The following is a 27,627-nucleotide window of genomic DNA, read 5'->3' on the forward strand; positions in this document are numbered from 1 at the left end:
GTGATCCACATTGGCCTTATCAAAACTCACTGTTTCTGCTGGTTGCTCACAACTTTTGACCAAACATTTTCCATTTATTTTTCCATCTTTTGGTTTATGTGCTTGAGTTCAGCAATCTGTGGAAAGCCAGTTTATTTAAAAATGACCCCTTGTGGCTAAACACCGCCCCTAGTGGAGAGTATAGGTGACAGTCAGTTGGACAACTGATCTATTATTGTGAAAGTTATAAAATAAGGGCCTAAAAATTTAATTAAAATATCTTTTTTTTTTTATTGGCCCTAATATAGATTTTTTTAGTTTTGGGGGAATTTATTTTACCTATAAGATGCAATCCTTATAATCACGCTATAACGCACTAAGCAGAACGGTAGGAATATACCACTTTTGTAAGGAATTTAAATACGTGAATGTCCCTTCTCAACCTGAATTGCTTAAATAAATCAACTCTTTTCGCGATATTCTAATTTATAGAGACGAGCCTGTAAATTATTCTGAGCCAGCAGTTGGATCTGTGCAGCTATTCCCCTGCAGATCAGCAGAGGGAAACATTTCTCTTTTTGCTGCCACCTCAGACAATAAAAACAAGGCGAAGCCCACACAGGCGGCAGCATCTCGAGCCCAAGTCAAAGGCAGGCATCCGGGAATCTACTGAGGAGGGGGAGAAATATGGAAGCACGGCCGCCGATCTGGGAAAGAGAGATGTAGCTGCAAAGATGCCGCCCCACCGCATCTCCTGTTTGCTCCTGTTCTTGTCGGTTTGGGAGGCGCTGGCCAAATCTCTGCCGGATCAGGGAGCATTTGGTAAGCTCGGCGGCGGACAGTGGGGGGGGGGGGGGGGGGGTATTGCAGCACAATGAGATGGGAGTGGTTGCTTGTTTTATTGCTTTTGTCGACAAAAAAAAAACCTAGTCGATGTCTGCAGCGCTGCGTCCCCCTGACTTCACGCTGCCTAAATAGAAATTAGATTATCAGGGAGACGATTGCAGACATTGTTTTGTGCGGCCTGAAACGCTCTTTGATGAACATGGAGTGGAATGACAGCGAGGCCGATCTGGAGTGATTGGACTGAAACAGTGTGGAAATGTGAGGGGTTTTTTTTGTTTTTTTTTCCCTGAGAGCACAGGCCTGGGAGTGCTGCTCCTTCACAGGCAGGCCTTCATGCTGCTCCTCATTGTTGCTGTGCACAGTGATGACAGGGAGATCAGGAGGGGCTGAGAAGCTGGAAATGTTTAGGTCATCCACCCAAACGTCTTTCTGTTTCAGAATCAAATCTGCTTTACTGCAGGAGAAAAAACAAAAAAAACTAAACAAAACAAACAAACAAACAAACAAAAAACCCTGTCCTTCTCTGTAAATTAAACAAAGCATGGAAAAAGAGAATCTCCTCTATTGTTGTTATGCTAATGTACATTTTGAAGGGCATTATGTAATTGCTGTGTATTATGCATGCCCGGAGCTGTTTTGAGATGCATGGACCGTCACAGACTCTGTCTGGAGGAATGCAGCTACCCACACATATAGGCTCTTTTATATTTAGCCACAGTGTTGTTTACATTTACTTTGGTTTTTAAATTAAAGCATAGTTATTTACAACCACCTTCATTTATTGAATGGAGACTTTACAACTATAAAATGTTACAGTTGCAGAACATACTGTTTAATTTTAGATCAAATGATGAGTAACATAAAAAATATTTCTTGGAAGGCTGAAACTATTTTCTGAAGGTGCATTTAGCTGATGATAATTTCATCTAAGTGTTTTTGCTGAAGTAAATGTCAGAATGAAACTCAATATTTCTGGCTACTATAGAGTTGTACAATATCAAGAAAATATGTCTTTGCAATATTAGAACCACAGTATTGCTGATGATCAACCCACATTTTTCTGAATCTTTTTTTTTGTTGTTGTTTTATCTACCATTACACAATGTCATTACTTCTTTCCTAAAGAGTTTTAGCATCTCAAACACTAAGAATATGCATCAGATGTGGTCGTTAGAATCCATCCAACTGCACAAGTAGATTATTATGCGGAGTGTTCTGAAAGCATGACGAAATAAATCCTCTCAAATGTTGCATCCAATAAAAATTGTGCTGTTTTTCTCGCTTCTTGTAGCAGGCTGCTGTGCCGCAGTGCTGAGCTCATGCAAAATCAAGAAACTGGACATTTATTTTTAGTGGTGTTATCTTTACTTTTGTCCTGCTCTATATCAGTACCTAACATCTAAAAAAAGTGAAAGTTAGCATAGCCTTCATGTGGAATAGTTTGTCATTTAGTTTAAATGTGTATGACTGTTTAATTTTAAAACTAAAACATGTCTATTTTAATAGTTTGATGCTGCAACATGTTATCTTCTGAAGTGAATGTACTTTCTTCAATTGTTTTGGGAGCACTAGTCGAATCCAGAGATTGTCTTTATTTAAATTTGTTCATACACTGATGCATATTGTATTTGGGCCAAGCAGGTGAGGGTAATATGAGTGAAACACAATCCCAGTATAGAAAAGAGCTCAAATAGAATATGAAATGTTTGTGCAGGTGAACGTGCAGGGGTGGAGTTGTTCGCACACGCCCAATTGTCCAGGTGGATTTACTGTTCCCTGACTCATATAGGTTGTTTACTGTGTTTTCTAAAGTATTTTAAGGGAAAAATAAACAGCACAGTTGGATTTAAGGTAATTACAAATAAAAAATAAAAATGGTTAAAATTCACAATTTGTCTTACCATATTTAAATTTAAAGCAATATTAACGTTAACTGCAGTGCTTACTTTGTACTACAAGGGCATTTCTTATCCCATTTCAGTGTCTGCAGTGCTTTATGTTGCTCTGAATAACAGCTGAAGGGCTTTTGAGAGCAAAAATCTCCTCTGTGTGACACTGTGACTCAGTGTTAATATCAATGGAGCTGCTTCAAGCCAGTTTTTCAAGTGTAGAGCCCAGACTGAGGAAATCCTCTCCAAACACATACACAAGGGGGCCTTTATAGGTCCAATTATGCTAATGTGTGACAGAATTTAGCCGTGTTCAATCAACATAGACACGTAGTTACCAACACTGCTGCTTATGATCTAACTGACCATCAGTGGAACCGATGGCGTCACATTTTTTTCTTGCGCTGAAGGGTTTTTGATGACCACAGCTTGCAGCGACACAGAAACTTATTCGAGTGAGGAAGCACAACAGGGCAACGTTGAGAGAGTTGGAGTGTAACCATAGAAACGGTGTGACCCATATTCACGATGTCCAAGAGGCAGGATGAGAAAGTAAATGTTTTAGGGTTGAAAACATGATGAGGAGATTTGTAGAGGTTGTGTCTGTGATGACAATCCCTTTGGGAAAGTAATCCATCTCTACTGCAAGTGATGGCAGCTGGATTTGCTCTTCTACAATCTGATCAAGAAAACATGAATTTTGGACCAATTTCAAATATGTATGTTTTCATGTAATTATTTACACTTTCAAATATGAAAAATAGAGCCTCCTGTTATTTCATGTATTCAAAATTTTCTTCAAAATTACATTAAAAACACAGACTGTTTATAGATTGCTAAGCTGTTTTTGAAGTTGGCTAAATTGGCCGTTAGCTAACCCATCTAGCCGTTAGCTAACCCAGCTAACATTATCGAAAAATCTTTTTAAACATACAGATAGTATGAATATACATTAAAGGTTTAATTCTCGGGTGATTTCTATTATATTAATCTCCACAAATGTGCTATTCTTCAGTTTGTGAGGCCGGCTGTGGCTCTGTGGGTAGAGTAATTGCCTTGTGATCGGAAGGTTGTAGGGGCATACGTTGATGTACCTCTGGGCAAGGCACTTAACTGTGTATTGGTGTATAAATTTGTGAGTGTGAATGGGTGAATATGACTCTAGTGTGAAGTGCTTTCAGTGGTCAAAATGACTGGAAAAGTGTGATATAAGTTCACTCCATTTAGCACATGGACTTCCCCATTTGTAGGTGCAGTCCAATAATAATATATTAGCAAATTATATGTGGTGTCAGAATTCAGAACATAAGAAGAACATTACACTTCATAATTCTTGTACAACTTTAACACCTCAATAAGTGGAGTCAGGCAGATTAATGAGACTACAGGAAAGTAATTAACGCTTATGCCCTCCAGTGGATTTGGTTTATTTATTTCATGTATTAGTGTCAAGACATTTAGTTAAAAGATAATTTTAAAAAAATGTCTTTTTCTTTTCTTGCAGAAGTGCAAGTAAAAGTCCAGGTTTTTGACAACAGTGACCTCTCACCGTTAGCAGACGCTCAGGTAGAAGTCCATGGGAATCAGACGCTTTTGGCATCCAGCCATGCCGGCAGCGACGGTGTGGTGAGACTCAGCTTCCTGTACAGAGCGGGCACCTGGGTCATCATCACAGCCTCCAAACGGGATTACGTCACTAACTCGGTGCCCTGGCACTCCAGTCGGATCCCACGTAGGTTCACAGCTTCATCACCATGCCTTAGCTTTGGCTTACAACATGTAGGGCTTCAATATTAGTAGAAAATGTTGCATTTTTGTTAGAGTAAAATGTGCTTTTACACAAATGCAGCTGGATGAAGAAAAAAAACAACAACAACTAATTATCAGAGACTAATTCCAGGGTGGCAGAAAATGTGCAATCCAGGCTTATAAATAGCTTATCCCAGTCGCAGCTGCTGTGTACAAATCAGTCAGATAGCGTATTTCACACTTTGTGCATAAAACCCAGAAAACACATCAGTTTGTTTGTGACAATGTTGTCATTCCCAGAGCTATTCATGTGTTTCTAAAGAGTAAATGGGACTTTTGTTGAATTAATTTGACCAAATCAGTCAGCATCACCAACATCACCTTACAGTAACAGCTATTTCTCTTTAGTTTCCCTGATATATTTTAAAATGTGTAATATGCCGTTTCATATGATTGATCACCTCTTAAAATAATGAGTAAGAAAACCGCAAATGCTCACTGCTTTGATGCAGGACTCAAGTTTGATGCTCTTGCTTCACCTTGTTAGTTCATAAGGAAGGAGGTTTTTTAAGCTAAAACCTAATTATTGTTTGTGGTTTTGTCTTCTATGTGTGAATGTGTTAATTTCCCTGTTTCAGTGTACGCCTCAGTCAGCCTGTACCTCCTCGTTGAGAGGCCAGGAACTCTCATTCTGTACGATGACATCCTACAGGTTTTGTCTGGATCACCAGGTGAGGAACGATTAAACATTTACTTGACTTAATACTTCTCTGATTTTTGTAAAAAAAAAACAAATCATCATTAAAAACACTATTTTTATGCATATTACTCGGTCTGTTTCATAAAATACATCGACGTTTTAGTTTGGAACATAAAAACACAAAAAACTATCCTACTGTGTTTATTGTGTCTGATACTGTTCAGCATTTACCTCACTGGTATCCTTCTTAGATTTAACTGCAACACCCTCAAAGATGAAAATCCTTCCATTATTTTGAAGCTTTTAAACTTTCTCCAGGAGCTCGAAACCAGCCGCTGGTTCAGCTACAGAGGAAGTCCATTCAGCTGCCTTCCAGCTCTAACTACACAGCATTGTCTGCGACTCTGACCACAGCCAGAAGTCAGTATGAGATTGGTGGGTTCCCGTTTCTTTTGGGCCAGGAGACCAACAGTTCAGGTTAGTACTTGCGTGTTTTGTGTTTAAGGGTGTTCCTCGAGTCTTTAAACCAGAGGAGCAGGTAGTTTTAGGTTTATTGTTAAATTAAGTGTTACAATCTGAGGAAGCCATGGATGTTATAGCTAAATATGGACACTATTTACTTGGCACAGCTTTTAAATATTGAGAAAAAAATTACTTCTCAACTTTACTCAGAATTTGAGAAAAGTAACTGTAGTTAACTGCATCTAATGTGCATGTCATAGAGTTTGAAGGAGACACCCACTATGGTAGGTTTTCTTCCATAAACTCATCCAACATAGAGTCAGTGCTGATGTTGGCGATATTTTCTCTTCAGGTGCAGAAACGGGATGGGCAGACCTGACAGCACTGGCAGTGGTCAGCATCCAGCTGTTTGATAAGGATGGCAGTACAATCCAGGTCTCTGACCCGATCCACATCTCTGTACCGCTGCCGTCTGACACCCGAAACAGGATGGCCACGAGTGTCCCTACTTGGCTTTATCAGCCAAAGACGGGTAAGGGATACACATAAATCATAGAAGAATAGAGCTGACAGGAGGTTATGTAACTCTCCTGAAATAGAAAGTCTTATTTAGACTGGTGAAACTACATAGTCCAAATATTTGCTAAGGTTTGGATGAAACATTTGATTTTGACAAAATTTGAAGTAATAATGATAATATTGTGCTATTATCTTTTTTTCTTCTTTCTTTTGTTTTTTTAAGGATTGTGGGTTCGGAATGGGACTGGCTATATTAAAAAGGACGGGACACAGTTTGTTTGGAACGCTGTGGTTCCTCAGATGGGATACTGGTTGGCTGCCTTTCCTTCATCTTCAGGTAAACACACCAACAGAAAGCTGGATGTCTTGAATCTGTCTTTTGGAAGCTGTTAGTGTTTTGTTGCACTGTCAGTGTTTCCAAGATAGAAATGTTTAGCCTTTAGCCTTTATTGATTTTGCAGCATTTTCCTCAGTTTACATGGTCTGTGTCCTGGCACAACTAAGATTTCAGTCTTAGTTTTTCTTCTGAGAAAGTTTTTCAGACTTACACCAACATTACCCTGTCACTTTCATTTTAGTGCTGTAGGTGCCATCCACTGTACTATAGGAAATACCTTTGGATTAATTTAGCTATTATCTGACCACTCAGGGGCATTTGTAGAGCATTGAAATTTAATTCCTAGATGGTCAATTTGGGAAAAAATAATAAAGCAAGACAGTGACATCACAGAAAAAAACTTAGATTCTCCTGAAGCAATAGAACATTGTGAGTTTTATGACCAGGATCCTAATATACATGGACTATTAAAAAAACAGAGCATCAAGCACACATACCTCAAAGATTTGAAAGGATTACATTTTCCACAATGTATCTTAGTTTCCTTACATGTAGACACATGACATGTGATTTTTAGTACATCAACCTTCATGGCAATTATGAGAAATCACTGGACAGCAATGGAATATATTCGCTGTTGTAAGATTAAATGTTAATAAAAATGTTTTGCAGGTTTTGGTCTTTCTCATCCAGGTTTGAGGGACATCACCACCTACCACACCCTCTTCCTGTTGTCCATCCTGGGTTCACTGGCTCTGCTGGTGCTCATCCTGCTCTGTGTGCTGCTCTACTACTGCAGGTGTGGCAGGCGTAGGCACAGGTTTTACCTTTAGGTTCATATTTACAGAAAAATTTGCAAATGCAAAATAGATAGTTTAACATGCATATTGCTGTACAGAAGAAGTTTTTTGAGTTCTGATTTCTGACATTTAAATTTCCAGACGAAAATGCCTAAAACCTCGCCGACATCAAGGCAAACCCCACTCATCCAATCTGAATGGAGCTAAGAGAGACCAGGGAACATCAACTTCACGTCTGAATCTTATCTGTGGAGGCCACGTGGAATCGGGCCCCTCCAATGGCAAATCTGATATGTCTCCATCTCGAGACTACCAGAGTTCAAGAGAAGACCTGACTAAGCATGTTCCAGCTCACATGCTGCGACATGCCAAAGGGAAAAGCACCTCGGGTTCCCAGCGGGGAGAGAGCTTCCCCATGAAGGTTACACGTGCCACTGAGACCAACAACCTGGACAACCCTTTACTACATGAAGACTACAACCGAAGCTACAGCCCCAAGGAGAGCAAGGAGTCTGAATACCACAGACATCACAATGCCAATGACAATCGAGGGTACTCGTCCGATCCCCCGTCTCCACCTCGCTTCCAGGGATACGTACCAAGTCAGTCTGACAAACCTCCAGAATATTCAGCAGCAGCAGCAGATAGCCTTGCCAGACCAACCTCCCTTAACACCCAGCCAGGTCAGATTATCTTCTGCAGCTCCATCGACCAGATGAAGGAGAACATGTACAGGAGCATGGTGCCAACCCTGGTTATCCCAGCACACTACATGCGCCTGCCTTCTGAGTTCTCTGGTAAGGATGGGAAGGATGGGAAGGATCAGGACAAAGATGGGACACAGATGGGAGGAGGCCAGCAGCATCACCACCACCACTCCCAAAAACAAGGCCAGCAGCAACAAGGTGGCTCTCAGGGTGACGACTCTGAGGAGCCGAGCTGGGCCTCTGACTCCTCCGGCGGAGCAGTGACCATTCCTGTGCTCTTCAACGACTCCACGATGGCTCAGATGAATGGGGAACTGCAGGCTCTGACGGAGAAGAAGCTTCTGGAGCTGGGCGTCAAACAGCACCCACGAGCATGGTTCATCTCCCTGGATGGTCGCGCGAATGCTCACGTCCGCCACTCCTACATCGATGTCAGCAATGACCTCAGCGGCGGCGGGTTTGGAGGTGGCTCCAGTAGTGCTCAGCGAGATGTGAACCTTGAGCCGCCTCTTGAATCTCAAGAGAGAAAATCATCGGGCAATCGTAAGGGAAAGGATGAGCGCTGGGGGACAGGAGGACGGAAGGGCCACGGCGGCGGCGGAGGTGGGAAGAATTACTCCAAACTTGCCTACCCTGACCACAGCGAGCCCAGCAGCAGCGAGGGACGCCCGGTGTCACCAGAAGAGAATTCCCTCACTCCTCTTCTCGATGAAGGGTCGTCCTCACGTGGATCCACCATCCCCAGAAGAGGTCGCAGCCGAGGAAACAGCAGTCGCAGCAGCAACAGTGAGAATCGCCGCGACTCTATGACGAGCCCCGAGGATGATCCAGACGACAAAGATGAGAACAAGAAGAGCCCCTGGCAGAAGATTGAAGACAGACCTCTCATGGTGTTCCACCCTAGGAAGTGAGATTTTCAAACTTGGTGAACACTGGATCTTTAAGGAACATTGAGGTGGACTGAATTTTCCCTGCAGGAAGATCCCAATAAGCACAACCACTGCTTCACTGGTCCACTTTCTGGTTGTTGTTTGACATTTCTGGTGATTGTCTCAGTTGACCCTTCTGATTTCTGCTGATTCTGTCCAGTTTATTGCGTATCCTGACTTCACTGAACCATCATCTGAGCCATCCCTAATGTCGACTGTGGATATAGCCATTTTGTAGAGTGAAATACAAGAATAGAGCACTTAAACTTTGATGACTGATTGATACTTACCAAATATAACGGATTACTTGTTTTATGGGATTTATTTATATGTAGCTCAAATTAAATCCCTTACATTGATTCTAAATTCACTCAAAATCTCACTCTTTTTTCTAAATTGTGATTAGAAAAGGATTGTATGAAGGACAGAGCATCTCAAAGACTGGAGAAGTCTGAAATGTGTCACATTTCTCTGAAGCACCTATGAACAAATGTTTTATTTACATCTTTTTTAAGAAGAAATAATTTCTTCTTCCTCCTTTACTGTGTTAATGTATTGTGGTCTCTTGTTTAAATCGTACTGGTTTGAAATTTTAAGCATAATCTTAAAGTCACCCTTTGTGTCACTGACTTATCACAGTGATGTACTGTACAATTTGCCAAAATGTCTGCCTTTCTCCTGTTGAGAAACCTTTTTGTGTAAGTAGACCCTCAGACATTTGAGTGACAATTTGTTATAGAAAGATTGCATGCATATGAATGTATGAAGTTAACGGAAGGCACCAAAAGCCCCAGCTCTACTGTTTTTTTAGGCTCCTGTGCAGCCAGTCCCTAATCGCCACAATATGTGCAACTCAGCAAAACCGCCAATTTACTTGAAGATTCACTACTGAGGTACACAAAGTGGATTGCATACAAGGCCTGTACCACTTCTCTCCTGTAAGTGCCTTCTTTCACACAGAATCGAGTGATGGGCATGGTTTATAAAATGCAGTTAGCTGTCACCTAAACCACTCTGTCGAAATCGATAGACAGTGATAAGCACATTGCATTGAGGTAACAACATGTGACACTGAGGAGCATGCCTGCCAAATCTGACAGCTTTTCTTGTGGCTATTCTATCCTTGGATATCTGACATCTTGTAATTATCCTGTTTTTCACCAAACTTGTAAATGTTCTGATGAATTCTATGAGATTTTATGTGTATAAAACGTGCATGTAACATGTAGTATAGGGTGTTTTTATTGAAACCTTTTCAAAGATGTTAATGAGGATATTTGGCACAAAAACATCACAGTTGCAGTGAAATCTGTTGCCAAATAAATGAAGACACACTGACTTTTCTCCCTAAAGAGATAGTTATTTGCTTTTTTTGGTGGGATTGTGTGGGAAAATTTGAAGCTGTACTATCTTGCTGTGGACAGCAGCCAGAGCAAATTCGGTTTGAAAAATCAGAAATTCAGATAGAAGGGTCAGGTTAGACCCTTCTATCTGATAGATACAATCAGAGTAGAGCTAGTAAATGATCACAATTAAGCCAACAGCTTAGTTTTAAGTTAATGATATTAAGAGATCAGTATGAAGTCAATCACAATCAATTCATCTATTTGAGATTAAGCTACCCAGTGTTAAGAAAAAAGCTAATTTTACCCAAAAAACAGATACTGGGTCAATTTTACATCCAAGTCAAGCTAAAATAAATACAGCTAACATTTGCTCAAACTAAACATCAAGCTAGCAGCTACTCAAAGGCTACAGCTTCCCTACCAAGTAGTACAGGGTAACTGTAAACTTGACTATTTTTTTTTTCTTTTTTTCCCCCTGATTTTCCCCACTAAGACCGATTTGAGTGCTTTCTACTACAGGTAAGCTACTGACTGCATCCGCTTTCTCCACACAACTCCACTTTAAAAACACCTAATCTCTTTAATCTTGCTGTCACAAAATTTACTTCCGGTCATAAATGTTTACAAGAACAACATACTGACCAACATGCTCCCGCTGTTACTATAGCATCACTGCCTACAATTCATCAGCAACTGTGAACTTTAAGAAGTTTTTTTTGTTGTTTGTTGCAGAGTTATTGACTGAATGCATAAATATTGTTGGAAAAGTCATGCTGGAGGGTTTTCGCCATCTGCCTGCTGTTCATATGCTTGTGTCACATGCCTACAGTACAAACTGAAAATACGATGTAATTCTAGGGAATAACCACAAAATAAATCTAGCTGACTTATGTTGTTCACTTGGTAAATGTAAAGGTTTTTTTTAAGTATATGGACAAATTATGAATTTTTTATAAAGTGTGAAGTTGTGGCTTTCTTTGCCTAAGTTTCTTTTACACACAAGTTGTTGTTTTTTTAAGTTAGTGTAGATAACTTGCATTCCACAAACATTGCAAATGATTTACACAACTGAATTCCCTGTGAAGACCCTTTCAAGTGCAGTTCACTTTGTTGGATTTTGTGCATATGAGGGTGAGGAGGTCAGAACTGTAGGCCATCATCCTGTGCACTAAATTATATGCATCATACACACCTGGTCAGTTGTTTGTAAACTGTAAAATTGATCCTTTCTGTATATTAGACAACAAATAAATTTGTTCCCACATTACTTATGTGTTTGGAATGTTACTTTCAAAAACTTGTGACAACAGGGTCATGGGTTAGTTTTCAGATTATGTCTAAAAATTGGAATAGAAACACACACAAAATCAGCAAAGATGTCATGAAGAGTATCATTGACCATCAAAAATCTTGACTTATTCTTCCAGAAATGTCAATGTGGCATGCATCTGTTGAGACAATGACATGCATTAGGAAGGTTCAATCACTGTACCATTCAATAAGGATACAAGATTTATGTATCAGCAGTGTACAAATTTGGGTCCAAATGTGAATTTGAATCCTACAATAAAAGCATTAAACTTTGTGGAGATGTTGGTTGAAACGGGTAAGTCAGGTACTGTACCAAAAAGGTCCTCTATGAGGAAGAACCCGTCCCAAACAACAAAATCGCAGGTTGTAATGTACTTTAACAAAATAGCTTAACTTGAGACATCCTGTGTTTTCATGAAGGAAAAAAAAAAGTAAGTGTTTTAACCTTTAGCTCTAAAACTTTACAATTAAAACACGTTCCTATCTCTAATGAAAAGACTTTAATGAAATGCCGTCATCTGAGGCGTAAAGTAAAAATAAGGTACTATTCCTTTAAAACTGATCAACATGGAAGGTCACGTGTGAGCTTATCATGTGATAAATGCCTTCAAAATTTGTAGCAGGTTGTTTTTGTCTTGTGTTTGTGGCGATGCGGTGAAAAGAGGACATTTCTCATTCTACCTATTACATCTGCCTTCACAAAACTGCGAGGTACAGTTGCCATGTTTGTTTGTTTTCTATCGCAGAGAAACAAAGAAAGTAATTCATGGCAGCTAGCGTTGATGCTAACCACGTAGCCCGCTGAGCTAAATAGATTAATTTGTATTACAGTAGCTAAGTCACTCTTTTCCGGCTCAGTATTTCGAGAGAGTATGTGTACAGCTTTTAAAAACAAGTCTAGCTCATGAACGGGGAATTTTAACCGTCAGTTAATTTATTGTCTTTGTTTGTTTATGGGGTTTTTTCTCAGGTTTTGAGAGGAGTATGCAGCAGCATCCAGAGCTCTGTTAATAACAGCAGAACTGTTTTTGCCTCTCTAAAGCCATCTATTCACAATGGTAAAGTAGAAACAGAACCTGCAGCCTGTCTTTATTTCTCAGTTGACTGTAAATTGTGACATTGGGCTAGTAATTTTGTTTGAAACCATTTCTTTAAGCAGCTACAAGCAAATGCAGATAGATCTGGATAGTCCCTTGTTTGTCCCTCAGTGGGGGACATCCCCGTATCTGCAAAGTGAAAGACACGTTTAGAAAATAAAAAAACTTACAACAAAAAAATAACTACCAGTTTCCACAAAAATAAGAAAACTAAAATCAAAAAACGTATAGTGAATGTAAAGTGTTCATACTTTTTAGATTTTGCAATAAGTTTTAAAGATGCATACAGAATTACATCTCTGCAATCAAAATGTAAAACCTTCTACACCTGAAGTAAACGATGTAGATGGATATTTATTCTAAGACCAGTCAGATAATTCACTAAGCAATGACCTTTTTCACTTGGAAATGTGTGAGAAACAAAACTGGAAATTTTGTAGTATATTATAGAGTCTAACAGCTGCATCCCTTTAGATGAGAACAGCAAATGAATCACTTTACCAGTTAACTTGTGAAATAAAAAACGAAAAATGTGACTTTAATGTGATCTCTTAACATCTTATCAAATTCTAGATATTTTGTGCGGGGCGTAGCTTTGCGGGAAGTCTGAGTTTCTTCAGTTTTGCAATCCACGTTATCAAGTGGAATGTTTGCAAAGCTGCTGCACGTAGTTGGTTCTTTTACACCGAAACCGAGACGATGAGGGTGCCGGTCTTGTATAAGGGCACGCTTTATCACACATTGCGTTGCTCAGCGCCATGATTTCCTCTCATTGTGTTCAGGCTCTTCAAATGGGAGTCTTGTTTCTAGCTCTTCTGGGCCTGAGTGCAGCACTGATCTGCCCTGATGGGAGCATGTGTGGAGATGAAGACACCTGCTGCAAGAACACTCAGGGAGGCTATAGCTGTTGTCCGCTGCCACATGTGAGCTACTCATTTGTCAGTTTCTTCAAGCCAAAGCATAAGCTGCATCTTTTGTCTATATTAAGAAAGTTCTGTTTGCCTTTTTCTAGTTTTATTTCCGTAACAAACTCTTTCTTTTGATGCACAAAGTATATCCTCTGCTGTAATGTCAACTTTTTTTCTTCTGTCTTGATTCCACACCCAGGCGGAGTGTTGTTCAGACCACCTCCACTGCTGCTACCAGGGGACGGTGTGCGATCTGGTCCATCAGAAATGTATTAATAAAACAGTTTCACTTCCGATGATGAAGCGACTTCCCAGTAAGCAGAGATCATCTGCCTCTCAGGTAACATAAAGTTGTACTTCTCACACTCTATGTCCTATCTGACCTTCTATATTGTTTTTTTTTTTTAAATAACTGTTAAAAGATGTCACCAGTTGTTTTTGACCTCATCCTTGAGACCTTAGGTGGAGAACTTAATTCTTTTGGCAACCTAATTGCCTGTTGCAATAAGCTATAAGTAAATTAATCCCATCATAAGTTTAAATTAGCTCAATAATTTCCATTCTGTTCAGTATTTTTTTAATGTCAGCTTTGTTTACAGAGACATACTCAGTTTCCTTTGTGGTTTCGGTGGTGTGTGGTTTTAATTTCCATTTCATTTATTGTTTTTGTTTATCTCATTTGGATATTTAAAACATCTTCCAGTGTTTAAGTATTTACAAAAATTAAAATTTGGACTTTGAGAAGGCAAACTTTCATTATTATGCCATTATCATTATACACGGTTTCCCTCGGTGTATGATGAGCCTGGCGGGCCACTAAATACTTGTCACTTTAAGTGACAAGTATTGGAGTTTGTTTTGTTTTTGTTTTTTCCTTAAATATTTGTTCAGATATTAATCTTCCAATCTTTCAACAACACATAATTATCAAGTGATATTTTCAAATTTCCCATCAACTTTAAACATCTTTAACTCAAAAAGATGAATGACTGCTCGAGCGCCCAACCACTAGACTTAGCAAGTTTTCTGGGCGAAACCTTGATTATATTGCATAAAAATGGTCTCAGAACATTATTGTTTCTTGCAATAATTTCTGTGACAATTTATCGTCCAGCAAAATGTATCAGGCCTATTTTGTTTGGTTAGTCTATTCCGCTATTGCATCTTTATTAGCCCAACATTGGTGTTTAAGCAACAGAACACTGAGCTACATTATTCTGCTCAATGTTGCTCTTACTGTGTAAAAAGTGATGTCGGTTATCATATTTCTGAGGTTGACGTGATATTGATGGTTCCAGCTCGTCAGCGGAGTGAAGGCAGTCATGTGTCCGGACCATGAGTCGGAGTGTCCTGATGACACCACCTGCTGCCAGCTTTATGATTCTTCTTGGGGTTGCTGTCCGTTACCTAAGGTAGAGACGGTGCATGTCTGTAAGAGGCATGTTGCTATTATATTCCACTCCTAAACCTGAAACATTACAAGGAAGGTGATCTGGTTTGACCTGACTTTTGTCAGTGAGGCTCATTATTTTGATGCTTGCATCTTCCACTAGGATCGGTAATGTATTGCAAACAGTGTCGCATACTTATTATAAGGCATTAATCTACAAAGTTTTCCAGCAGAAATATATATTCAAATGTGTATTTTTTTTTTTTTGCATATTTGTCGTTTTTGGTTATTCAGGACTAAACCTCAACTGAACCACAGTCTTCGTCATTCTCAGGACGCTTTTTCTTATCTTTGCAGGCGGTTTGTTGTGAGGATAAACGCCACTGTTGCCCTGGAGGATCAAAATGCGATCTCGTCCACTTGAAGTGTGTTTCTCCATCACTTGAGTCGTTCCCAATGCTGGAAAAACTACCAGCGAAAAGATCGAAGGATAGGCCAGGTTGGGAATTTCTCTTGTAAACAAACGGCTTCAGTCATGGCTTTAAACCAGAGCAGCAAATTCATATTAGTAATAATACCCAGGAAGTTTTAATTGGGGGCGGTGGGATAAAACATGTTTGATTCTCTGATCTTTATCCCTTTGTAGTTTCTGTGGCTGGTTCAGTGATTTGTCCTGATGGGGAAAGCAGCTGCCCAGATGGTTATACATGCTGCGTCCAGGCCAGCGGACAATACGGCTGCTGCCCTTACAAAGAGGTATGCTTTAAAACTATTTGCCAGTAATGAAACTCATGATTTAAATCATGGCGTCAGAAGCTTCTATTTATTAATCATCTGCAAAAATGTTAATTTTGGGCTTTAACTCTTTTTTTTTTTTTTTTTTTTTTTTTTTCCAGTCCAGTCAGAAATATACAGGTTCAAATATATATTAATCGGAACCTGGTAAAGTTTTTAGTATGGCTTCTTATTATTAATTAGGCAGTCTGACAAAGACAGCCATCATGGTGTGGACTTGTTAAAAAGGGCTGTTAATCTTACTGCGAGTACATCTAGTACAGTCACATGCAGGCTGGTTAATTAACCAGTTAATATTGGCTTGTTGGACCCCAAGTGTAGGGACCAAAATGACAAGAAGCAACAATATTCTGCAAATTAAGTAGAAGTTCTGCATTCAGCAGATGTTCATTTTGTATTTCACTTCACTCAACTCCTAGTGTGTTTGTTTTTTAATTTTAAGATTAAAACATGTCTAAAACAAGGTTTGCTACTCATTGTGGGAAATTATTGAGTTTGACTGCAGTTTTTTCAAGATCTGGTTCATTGTGGGATTTTTTTTTCTTCCATTCTTTACTGCATTTTTATTTATTTGCTTAAGAGGAACATTGTGTATTCATGAATATTTTGAACAACACAAATGCAAATTTACACAATTAGATCTCCAGTGTTTGTCCCCCTGACAGATGGTACGGACTGAATTACCGACAGTCATTAAGGTTAAAAACAAACAAGACAGGAAAATAGGGGGAGGAGGGAAACATTTTGAACCAACATTTCATATAAAATGAATCACAATTTTATGTTGTAACCCAGCCTCCCATAAAATCATATATGCACGCACACACACCATATACATGATGCTACTTTGAGTCAGTTTCACTGAGTGTTTATAAATTTGGGTGGATACAAGCAATCCCTTTGACTGCTTTAAAAACTAATAAAAGCTGGACATTTCCTGATATTCACTAGCAGGCTGTTGCAGAACTTACCACAACAACAGACCACAGTCTGACCACAGTTGGTACGTCTAAGTGGAATATCAGTCACGAAACGCACATAGCTCGCCTTTTGATGTGTTCAGACAGCGGCTCCTCCAAACCATTCGGTACCTCCTGTGCTATGCAACCCCTTTTAAGGACAGAGATTTTAAACATTTAGAAAAACATACTTATTGAGAATTTGACAAAATTGATATGATTGAGGTTTCCTATCAAAACCCTTCCAGGCCACCGTAAACTGTAACTTTATGAGTACAAGTTGAAGGAACCATGTTACCACCTGGTTAAACAATAATCTACGTGCTACAAATTTATCTAAAAATGACAGTTTTCTAATCTTTCTTTCCTTGTATTTTTTTTTGTGTCCTCCACTTACTCCTTTCTGTTGTCCTTCTTTCCTTTCTTTATCTTCGTAGCCTTGCTGCTTTACTTTGTCTTTAGTTCATTCCTTCCATCTAAGGATGTCTTTCTCTCATTTTTATGCTGCTCTTTTGGTCTTATCTTACCTTGTTGACTTTCTTCTGTCCTTCCTCATTTGTGTCCCGTCTAAATGCTTAAACTTTTTCTTCTTTTTTTTCCTTTGCATGTGTCCTCTTTTCCGTTTCCTCATTCTTTATTTTCTGGTGTCTTAAATTCCTTCAATGTCCTCTTGTGTCTTTTCTCCCCTATGACTTTTATTCACTACTTCCTGGTGTCATTCTTAATGCCTCACCTGCAGTGTATATTTTTCTGATGAAAATGCGTCCATTTTCTTGGTTTAAATGCTCTGTCAAACGGGCTGTTATTTGAAACAAGATTTTAAGGCCACCATTGAGAGAATCTGGACTGATGAGCCTGAAAAGTGCATTAATGAGATGTATTGCTTTACTTTCACAGCAGGTCACAGAGCTGCAGCAAAATAACCGGCATACTGAGCCTCTATAATTATGTTCATAATCAAATTGAGCTACAACCAGCCTTGGCTTATAGCTGTGTTTGAACAGAGAACGTATGCAGACTGAAACAGTGACTTGGATATAATCTCTTCATAAAAAGTGAAATCTTGTTTAACAAGTGCAAGTTGTTGTGCAATTGTTTGTAGATGATTAGAAACCTTCTGAAGCATTCACCGCTGCAGGCTGAGTCATTTGGTCTCTGCACACTGTGTTCTTTTGTTCTAATTCAGCCTTGTTTTTAACATTCTTTTTGTTTGTTTTTTTTTTATACGTTTTCATCATATGAAGGCCACGTGTTGCAATGATCATCTTCATTGTTGTCCAAGCAACACAACATGTGACCTAACGCATGGAGTCTGTAAGTCTGGAGGGAACGAAGTGCCGCTGACGAGGAGGATTCCTGCTGCATCCCGCGACGGTAAGCTATCTTTACTGTGAAATAAAAACAAACACTGATTCAGATTTATTTTTACAGCACTAATAAACTTAGAGCTTTAAAGGAGAGAAAATTCTTAGTGAAGATTTTGATCTGTGACTTTTTTTTTTTTTTTTTTAAGTCGAGTGTCCAGATAAGAAAACGGTCTGTCCTGATGGGATGACGTGTTGCCAGATGACCAACGGATCGTTCGGCTGCTGTCCTATGCCTGACGTAAGCATCACACTCAAACATGAAGGAACCTGATTTTGTTTTATGTTTCAGTAAAACACCTTTTAAATGGGTGGTACCAAGGAAACAAGAAATGACAATAACTACACTGAGTACAGTTTAATGTTGCCGGCAAATGGGGTTTATATTATGTTACATTTATTTATACATCAAATTTAAAATCAGAAAAAGCGCTTCATCGTTATACTGATGGTGAAGCAAAACTAAAGGAAGTAGAATAAAACTAATTGCCAGGAATAAGCCTGGACTTTAAGATATTGAGGATTAGCCCTCAACATTGATCTTAAATATAGTCTGATATAATTTGTGTAATCGTGGGTTAAAACTACCAGATTTCAAACAAGTATGTCTAAGTTATCTGTGCTATTGCTCATTTAAATATAAATGGCACACGTCTGCTACATGCATCATTTATTCATCCATCACAAGATGTTTTATTGAACCCCTAGGAAACAGAAGAAATACCAGAATCAAAGAATATAATTTTTTGTGTTCTATTTTGTATTATATTAATTTTGTAGCTGAAGAGATGAGTGTTAAGACTGCTTCCTGTTGTCTCGCAGGCTGTCTGTTGTTCCGACCACATCCACTGCTGCCCTTCAGGGACAAAATGTGACCTGGAACACAGCACCTGTCTGTCCGTCCAAGACGACGCTCCCCTGCCCATTAAGAAGCTCCCGACCATGACGAACCAGGGCCCAGCGCAGAGCAAAGGTCAGTAAAGAGGTTATAGTGACAGGAGACTGAAACTGAATGTCAGGTTTGCTATATTAATGCATATTAATCAATGGGCAGATAAGCTCACGGGATGGATAACTCACCAAAGTAGGCCTGTGGAGTTCCCAAACTTGCTTGTTGATTACAATTTTGATAATAACGTTTATCTACTTAAACATGATTCATTTTCACTCATTAACTTCAATCGATGGCTAATTATCTGGCTTTAGCTGATTAGAAAACGTTTGAATCAAGTTTGCTGAAGCGGCAAAACATACAACATGCAGGACAGTGTGCCTTGTTATGGAAATTTCATTTATCAAAGAATGAGAAGCTTTCAATAATAAGACAAAGATTAATCTTTGTCTTTAAGTTGATTTATTCGAAGGCAAAAGCGTTTGAAGATCCGTCTCACTGAACGCAGTCAGGAGAAGAGCCATGAACGACACGCATCACATCGTTATATAGTCACAGCAAGGAAAAGACCCACCCAAAGTCTGATCATATCTCTATTCCCAGATGGACCACAAAGACAATCCTTACACCCACCTCATGAACTACCCCTCACCTCTTGGAGGGGATGATTTTATGTGGACAAATGTGGGGAAAAAAGCTGCCAAATGTGACAAATGTGGGGAAAAAAGCTGCCAAATGTGACAAATGTGGGGAAAAAGCTGCCAAACCTCATGTTTTTCTCAAAATAAAAACAAAATGTGTGGAGCTGTGAAGCTGGCACATTACTGAATCTCTACTTTTGTGACTCATAAACCTTCGTTCTTTAGGGGTCTGCATACATTTGAGTGTTTGAGAAAAAGGTGTAAAATAGAAAAAACAAACCGATTTATTCTAAAACGTTTTAAATCCATCTGTGTTTTAGGAGTTTAAACTGCTGGAATAAAGTTTACGTACTTGCTTTAATGTAAAGTTTCTGTTTTGTCTCCCAGTCCATGCTGTTCCCTGTAATGCCTCTGTGGCCTGCGCTGATGGAAACACCTGCTGCAAATCGCCAACAGGAAAGTGGGCCTGTTGTCCTTTACCTCAGGTACGGTCAGGCTGATTGCTCGTCAGGTGGTTCCTCCATTCCAGCTGCTCAGTTACTCTCTAAACCAGCTTTTCTGATGAAATTGCCACACACTTTGCTCCCTTTTTCTTCTGTAATGGCCTCGTTGTCTCTCCTCTTGGCAGGCTGTGTGCTGCAAGGACCACCTGCACTGCTGTCCCAGTGGCACCGTCTGTAACCTGGCGGCCTCCACGTGCGATCATCCCTCAGGCGTAGCGCTGATGCCGCTGCTCTCCAATACGCCCGTCTTTCCTCTGCTGACAGAAAACGACAAGTGCGACGAATCCACATCGTGTCCCGGAAATGCTACCTGCTGCAAGACAGCGAGTGGGGCATGGGCCTGCTGTCCTCTACCCAAGGTAACCTGGACTGCAGACTCATCATCTAACAATTGATTTACAACACCGTTCAAATCCTTTACCACCTTGCTTTTAATCAGCTCAGTAAAAACTGTAATTTACATATCCTGCAGGCTGTCTGTTGTGATGACCACGTCCACTGCTGTCCTCACGGCACCGTTTGCAACTTGGAGGCTGAAACTTGCGACGACTCCTCCGGTGTCTTTCTGCCGCTTCCCCTGCTGACCAAAGTTCCCGCTCTGACCAGTCGAGTTCAGCAGGAGAAAATCATGTGTGACCGTCAGACCAGCTGCCCGAAAGACACGACCTGCTGCTTCATGGAGAGGACCCACAAATGGGGCTGCTGCCCTCTGCCGGAGGTAGGAGTCCGCTTGTTTCATACAGAGCGCGTGATCAGGACGCCGAATGAAAGCTGTCGTTCTCCAGGCAGTGTGTTGTAAAGATGGAATCCACTGCTGCCCCAGTGGACACACCTGCGACCCCCACCGGTCCTCGTGCTCCAGCGGCCCTCGTCGGATCCCCTGGTTCACCAAACTGGGCGCTCTGGCCGAGCCGAGCGCGTTGACCGACGTTAAATGCGACAACACGAGCAGCTGCGCCACGGGAACCACCTGCTGCAAACTTCCGAGCGGCGAGTGGGGCTGCTGCCCGTTGCTGAAGGTCCGAGTGCTTCTGACTTGGCGCCAGCCCTGATAAAGATGAAGACCTTGTTTAGCTGTGTTGAGGTCTAACCCGTGGCATGTTCCTCCTTCTTTTCAAGGCGGTTTGCTGCCCTGACCACGAGCACTGCTGTCCTCAGGGCTACACATGCAACATGCAGACTAAAACATGTGAGAAGAAAGGCTACAATCTGCAGCTCACCACCGCCCTCCTGAGTAAAGTGGAACAGTCTGCTCCGAGAGAGGCAGTGGAGGAAACAAACGTACAATGTGACGGCACAGGAGTGTTTCTCTGCCCCTCAAGCTCCACCTGCTGTAAGATTTCAGCTACAGAGTGGAGCTGCTGTCCCTTTGCCAAGGTATGTTCATGGTGTCTGTGTCTTGACACAGTTTGTATGAAAAGAGAAAGATCCAGCCATCCGTCAGGCTGTTCATATGTCTGTAGGTTTGTCCACTTATCTGCGTTTTTAAAATCTCTGTTTCAAGGTTTAGTCTTTAAAAACAGAAGGTCACTAGAGATATCCCCAACTAAGTGCCTAATATTTATTCATCAATCCTAATTAATCCAGAATTTAATGTCATTTATCCTGTTCTGGTTGATAACTTTACCAAGTCTATACACACATACGGTAAAGTGAAGTGGACCGTGCAGGAAGCCCTGTCATGCATCGCAACACACTGTTGTAGATTTGTTGTTGAACCAAAACTAATTGTTGGATATGTTTTCTGACATGTTTTGTCAAAACAAATATTAACTCCACGAGCTTCCTGGCAATTCCTTGGCATACCAGAAACTCCCTCTGAATGTCCTCACAATCTCTCCTGTGAGCGGTTGGCTATGCATGTTCATTTTGAAATGTTCACTTCTAATGTTTACATCTTACTGACTCGCCACCAATATGAGCAAATATCATGCTCTGCCACTCGACCATGAATGAAAATCAGCCCTCTCTAATTTGATTGACTGATAAATGCAGCTTGTAATGAAGTTTTTATTTTTTTTCTTCCAGGCTGAATGCTGCGCAGACATGAAGCACTGCTGTCCCGCTGGCTACTCATGTGACCTGAAGGCCAGAAGTTGCACTCCACAGACTCGGCTGACCTGGGATTCGTTGCTGGGGGTCAGACATAAAGACTTGGTCCGTCGTGGACTTTAATCTGGCAGAGTTGCAGATGATCTGCAGCCCCGAATGCTTTCCATAAATCCGTTGCTTGAGTTACTGTGGACAAAGTGGGAGTTATCTCGGCGTCCTTTTTGGTTTCTCTTAATGGCATTTTTGTTTTCTTTTTTGTAGTCTTTTGTGTTGCTGTTGTTGAAGTGTAGTGATTGGGAATAGGTTTTGCTTTTGTGGAGTTGGCTGTTTATTTCATTTTTTATGTCTCCATTTAAACTTATCCTTATCATTTCAACACTGAATGGGGATCTAGTTCGTCTTCTGCACCATTTCTGTAAATCACTCCAGATGTAGAAGAAACTTTTATCTACAACAGGTGGGAATGCAGGAAATTCATGTTCAATTGGTATTAAACACAAATATTTCATATATTTCACAAAAGTAAAACAACAAAGCAAACATTTAAATTTGCACATGCATTCAAGAGGCTAGAGTGAAAATGACATGTATTCCAAATGAAGAGAAGGCAGCCTAGAAACATCAAGTAAAATGTCTGACTTATTTTTCTGAAAAGAAATTTCTGTCTTTGGATCCGAGTTACAAAAAGTCTAAAGCGTCAGCTTAGTTTAAGAAAATTTGCCTTGTGCATCTTTTCTGACAAAGTTCTGTTTATCCACTAAGAGGAACAGATGTTCACAAAACCAAGTCTGGTTAGATCACCAACTGTAGTCCTGAAGGTTTCACTGTACAGCTGCCGTCAGCTTCTGTTCAGACTCTGTCCATCCTGTTGGCTCTGCCGGCTGTCTAGTTTCAACACTATTAATATTAGGTGGGGTTTTTTGTGTTGTTGTTTTTTGATAATTTTAAATGTTTCACAACAGCCATCGGATTGGTTAATGGCTCCAAAAAGTTGCTTTAAATGAGTTGAAGACTGTGGCAAATGTATCTGATGGTTCCATTTGTAATTTCTGACTTTGCACGAATGAATGAATAAGCACAGACTTGAATAAGTTTCCTTTAAATTTCTAAATGTTCAGCTGTGAAGGGATTTTTGGGTGATACTAGAGATTTGAATTAATGTATTGGTTCTGTGTTTCAGGCAGCCCATAGATGTTTTAATATTTCTTTTTTTTTTCTTTCTTTCTAAACTTGGTAAAAGGAAAATAAAACAATAAGGTGTGCCTTATTTAATACTGAGTGTGTTTTTAATATGTTGTGGAGTCTATTAATAAAAAATATCTCCTTTCTGGTTTTAAATGCAATCAGTAATTTAAAACTGTATAAATGTGTAACTCTTTTAAGTAGAGCTTTAAAAAATGATTATAATGTAAGCATGAATTTTAAAATATTGAGGGTTACTTTGCTCACTTCATTTTTATGAACTTTGCTGTGATAATAATGAAAGAAAACTTGAGATCTTACACATACAGTTTTAACCACATGTTGCCATACACTGCAAAGACACAACCTTTCTTTTTTTCTCTGTCAAGCAATAGATGAGGATAAGCGTTTCCTGGTTTTGGACACTATTTTCTAAATGTCAGAATAATGATCAAGGATTTTTTTTTTTTTTTGGTTTCTTCCAGTTCAAAAGAATCCAATCAAATGTTTTCAATCATACTCTCAAACCTCTGACAGCAGTTTGGTTTAGTTTTAACCCATTCCTGCTGACTGAATCGCATCTTGTGAGGGTTGGCATGGGAACGATATATTCTCAGTCTTCCGCTTTTTTTTAGTCTCATTTAGGCTTGTATACAGAAAAATATAAAGAAAATGAGACAAAAATAGTGTTGAATGAAATAATGTATATTTTTTAAAAATCAAACATGGTGTTTGGAAGTCTTGTGTTTTGGATTTCATGAGAAACCTTTTTGTTTTATTATGAATTTATAGCTTTCATTTGCTACAAAGTTCATGATTTAATCCTTTCGGGAATATTCTAAAGTAAAAAGCCCCTTCATCTAATTCTGGTGGACGTGATGATTAAATTCCGTGACGTGATCCTCCAGGTCGTCACAGCACAGCCAGCCCACTCTTCCGCTGTCCTCCCTTCCGCTGGATACTCAGCTGCTTGCCGTTTGAAAGTTGCTATGGCAACCTCAGTAAACTGGAGGCAACTGAGTGGACACGCAGCTGCGGGGTCTGTGTCCTACTTTACTGTCAGAGCACCAGGGAAGCATTGCCGAGGGTTGTTTGTCATCCCGCGCCCCCTGGTGGTCACAGACTGACACGGCGGCTCAAGGGATAAACAATGCACACACAGTCTGCTCTGAATAAAGTCAAATCCTGCTCTTGTGAAGCCACCGAGTTGATTTTTCATCTCAGGATGAAATTAATACAGACGTCTTTATGCATTCAAAAACCACATTTGTTGTGTGTTTGTAATTATTGTCCTACTTGAACAAGTGTTCATGTTTAGATTGTCTAGCTGTTGATTTGATGAAAATTCAGAACGCAAAGAAAAAGCCTCACAACATGATGCTGCCACTGCTGTGCTTGGCAGTTGGTTCTGTGTTTCTGGGTTTGAAAATCTCCCTTTGACTATTATAAATGCACTTCTGATTATTGTGGCCAAATAGATCCATCTTTGTTTGGTCTGATAATGTAACTTTTTTTTTTTTTTCTTAGTGAGAGATTAGACAAAAAATAGTTTCATCGTGTATATTTACAGAGCTATTCTAGTAGTTTCGAATTTATAGCTAGTCTGAGATTTGAATTTTCTTTTCTCTGAGGTTTGGATCAGATGGTTGAAACTTGGGCACGATTGGATTTATTTATTATTTTTTTGACTACATCAAAGCTGGTTCTAATTTGTGTTCCTCGGAAGGCTGAGCACTTCTGAGGAAATACATTTTTGATCAGAGCAAGGGCCTTGAGATTAACTTTTACCTTTCAGGAGCATTATAAAGATCCGGTTCAGATTTTATATTTTTATTGTTACCTCGATAGAAACATAGGGAGTCTTTCTTTAACTAAGTTATGCTAAACTGACACCCCAACAGTAAAGGAACTAAAGCGAGGAAAAACCCGCTGACGTGTGAGCAGATTGTCTGCACAGCTGCTCCTCTGCTGCAGACCCCATTCAGATGTTGCCAGGGAGAGGGAACGTCCACCTAAAAGCCCACCCTGCACTGGAATTCTGCTAATTCCAACTGGAATTCTGTCCACTCTGTTCCCGGCAGCAGGTGTGTGTTGCTGAGCAGGATGCATGAAGTGCTTTCACTTTGGGGAAAGCTATGGGATGTAACATAGGAAATCATTAATCCATTCCCAAATAAAAGCAAAATTTCACTTTGTCTTAAAAATCTAGTTTGATCGTCAACAATAAAGTGTAATGGTTCCGACTTATTTTTATGCCTTGACAGTGTGTTTCTAGTTTTCATGTTGGTTTTTACAATTGCAGCTACAACTGCAATTTATCCTAAACTTTATATTTCTATTGTGCTCATGGGCTATAGAAATATAGCCCATATATATATATATATATATATATATATATATATATATATATATGTATGTATGTATATCAAAAAAATGTGGTCACACATATTTTACGTTAAAATAAAAGCCAACAGTCAAATTACTTTTTTCTATAATTAAAATTTGAAATATTGAAAGACGTTTTCTGTCATTTCTTTTTGTTTTGTATCCAATTGTGACTTTTTCAAACTGAGATTTTTAGGCATGTGATTTTGAATCGTAGAGACAAGGAGATCTTATAATGTTTTCCCAATCTTCATCATGGAAGAAAACGGAATTAATGTTTTTCTAAAATTTGTTCTGAAATATGAATCAAATATAAGGTTGAATATCTCAATTTCAGTAGTAAACTAAGGGTACAAGGGTTTAGCTTGTTTTTTTTTATGACAATGGTGTGAAATCAGGTGAGAATAGGTTTAGATTTGTTTTCAAGTGAATGATCTGAGCTATTTCTCCTCCTCTGACAGAAACAACATATCAAGCACGCTCCGAGTGCCACTGAGGGCATACGCAGATTTAATCCAGAGCATTTGGAAACTGCTGTGTTGATATGAGTGTGTGTGTGTGTGTGGGGGGGGGCGGGGGGGTACTCATAAGTCAAACACATGAAGGTCCAATCAGAAGGACCTGCGTGGGCAGAAAGCCGGTAGGTTACTCTCAGGAAGCTCTTATATACTTGACACAGGACAAACTTAGACTGAGAAGTCTTTTTGGCTCATTGGATTTGACCTGAAATCTGCAACAACCTGTCTTTTATTCTGAGGTAATGTACATTTCTCTGTTTAGATCAGTTAAAAATCATTTCAAACGGAGTTCAAAATGTTTTTGAAGCTGCTTCGGTTCTTTGTATTTCCTAGAGAATTTATTTAATCCGTATTATCTCAGCTGTGGAGTTTATTGTCAGGTCAAGCCACACACCTGTTGATTTCCATCTGTTTGACACTCTGATTTGATCAAACTGCAGCCACCCATGTGCCCTCCGCATCAGCACTCTTTTATGAGGGAAGTGTGTGTGTCTAGGTGTGTGTGCGTGCGTGTGTGTGTGTGTGTGTGTGTGTTTTGATCTGTCTGTGTTTGCTGTCGACATGGTGAGCGCTCAGGAAGAGAGACTCTGACAGCTGGACGGCCCGGTGGAAGGCATGTAGCTGCCTCTCGGAGCTATTTATACCCAATCTGACCGGTGTCCGTTCATTCACGGCCCGCATACCACAACATTAAAGCGCCGTCCAATTGCAAATCTGTCTCTATTATGACTAAATGATGAGGGGGTGAGATATTGTGGGAATTCAATAACCTTAATGTCAAACCAGAAAAAAAATGTTTGCTTATTAAACAGGACCTTAACTCTACTGGACCCAGTAACCAGGCGCTTTTTTTGGACTTAGCATTTTACAAAAACGTTCAATTTTCTCAAAAATATCACAACCTAAAACCACTGAAGTAAAATACAATTGGGGAGGGAGAGGGAAGGGGGAAGAAAAGAATAAAAAGCTTAATAAATGTACAGGTGTGAAAACAACTGACACCATGCCCAGATCTGGGGATCCAAGAGAGTTTGCCCTAAAATCAGGATGCAAGATGTTAAAAAGAAATCTCCAAAAACTCTAAGATGTCATCATAGGACACAGCAAGCTGTCAGAACTGTCAATATGAAAGTGTATGTCTGTCCAATCTGGGATGGTGCAAGTTTGACTTTTCTTTAATGTGTGCAAATAGAACAACAAAAAAAACAATGGTCAGATTTAAGACTTCTAGAATTATGTTCTTTGGCCAGATTGATCTAATATTGGATTATCTGTACATCTGAAGCGAGGCCATTCTTACACTTTAAACCTCATGTCCAGAGGGGGAAAAAAGAGATTAGACATCAGCATTTAGGGATTAAAATCTG

The 27,627-nt window shown here is 39.8% G+C and overlaps 2 protein-coding genes across 3 annotated transcripts; both read left to right on the top strand.

Annotated features, from left to right (window-relative positions):
- Positions 1 to 168: 168 nt before the first annotated feature.
- On the top strand, positions 169 to 11,530 carry fam171a2b (family with sequence similarity 171 member A2b). The gene is made up of 8 exons (XM_014986142.2): positions 169 to 801; positions 4,219 to 4,446; positions 5,102 to 5,194; positions 5,482 to 5,640; positions 5,978 to 6,157; positions 6,368 to 6,481; positions 7,154 to 7,280; positions 7,423 to 11,530. Exons 1-8 carry the CDS (start codon positions 714 to 716, stop codon positions 8,897 to 8,899), a joined length of 2,466 nt encoding a protein of 821 aa, XP_014841628.2. The 5' UTR covers positions 169 to 713; the 3' UTR covers positions 8,900 to 11,530.
- A 619-nt stretch (positions 11,531 to 12,149) lies between these two features.
- Positions 12,150 to 23,442, top strand: grnb (granulin b). 2 transcript variants are annotated; one of them, XM_014986141.2, is made up of 16 exons: positions 12,150 to 12,285; positions 12,545 to 12,632; positions 13,454 to 13,594; positions 13,779 to 13,919; positions 14,878 to 14,991; positions 15,327 to 15,468; positions 15,616 to 15,725; positions 17,968 to 18,097; positions 18,237 to 18,328; positions 18,910 to 19,060; positions 20,008 to 20,105; positions 20,249 to 20,482; positions 20,596 to 20,841; positions 20,909 to 21,142; positions 21,243 to 21,500; positions 22,152 to 23,442. In XM_014986141.2, the coding sequence occupies exons 2-16, from the start codon at positions 12,630 to 12,632 to the stop codon at positions 22,296 to 22,298; spliced, it is 2,241 nt and encodes a 746-aa protein (XP_014841627.2). In that variant the 5' UTR covers positions 12,150 to 12,285; positions 12,545 to 12,629; the 3' UTR covers positions 22,299 to 23,442. The 2 variants fall into 2 exon arrangements, with proteins under 2 accessions (XP_014841627.2, XP_087872586.1); XM_088016460.1 differs by lacking the exon at positions 12,545 to 12,632 and having other exon boundaries at positions 12,152 to 12,285.
- Positions 23,443 to 27,627: the final 4,185 nt, after the last annotated feature.

Source organism: Poecilia mexicana, unplaced genomic scaffold (genome assembly GCF_051168715.1).
Source record: "Poecilia mexicana isolate PSO_F unplaced genomic scaffold, ASM5116871v1 scaffold_19, whole genome shotgun sequence".
Taxonomy (NCBI): domain Eukaryota; kingdom Metazoa; phylum Chordata; class Actinopteri; order Cyprinodontiformes; family Poeciliidae; genus Poecilia; species Poecilia mexicana.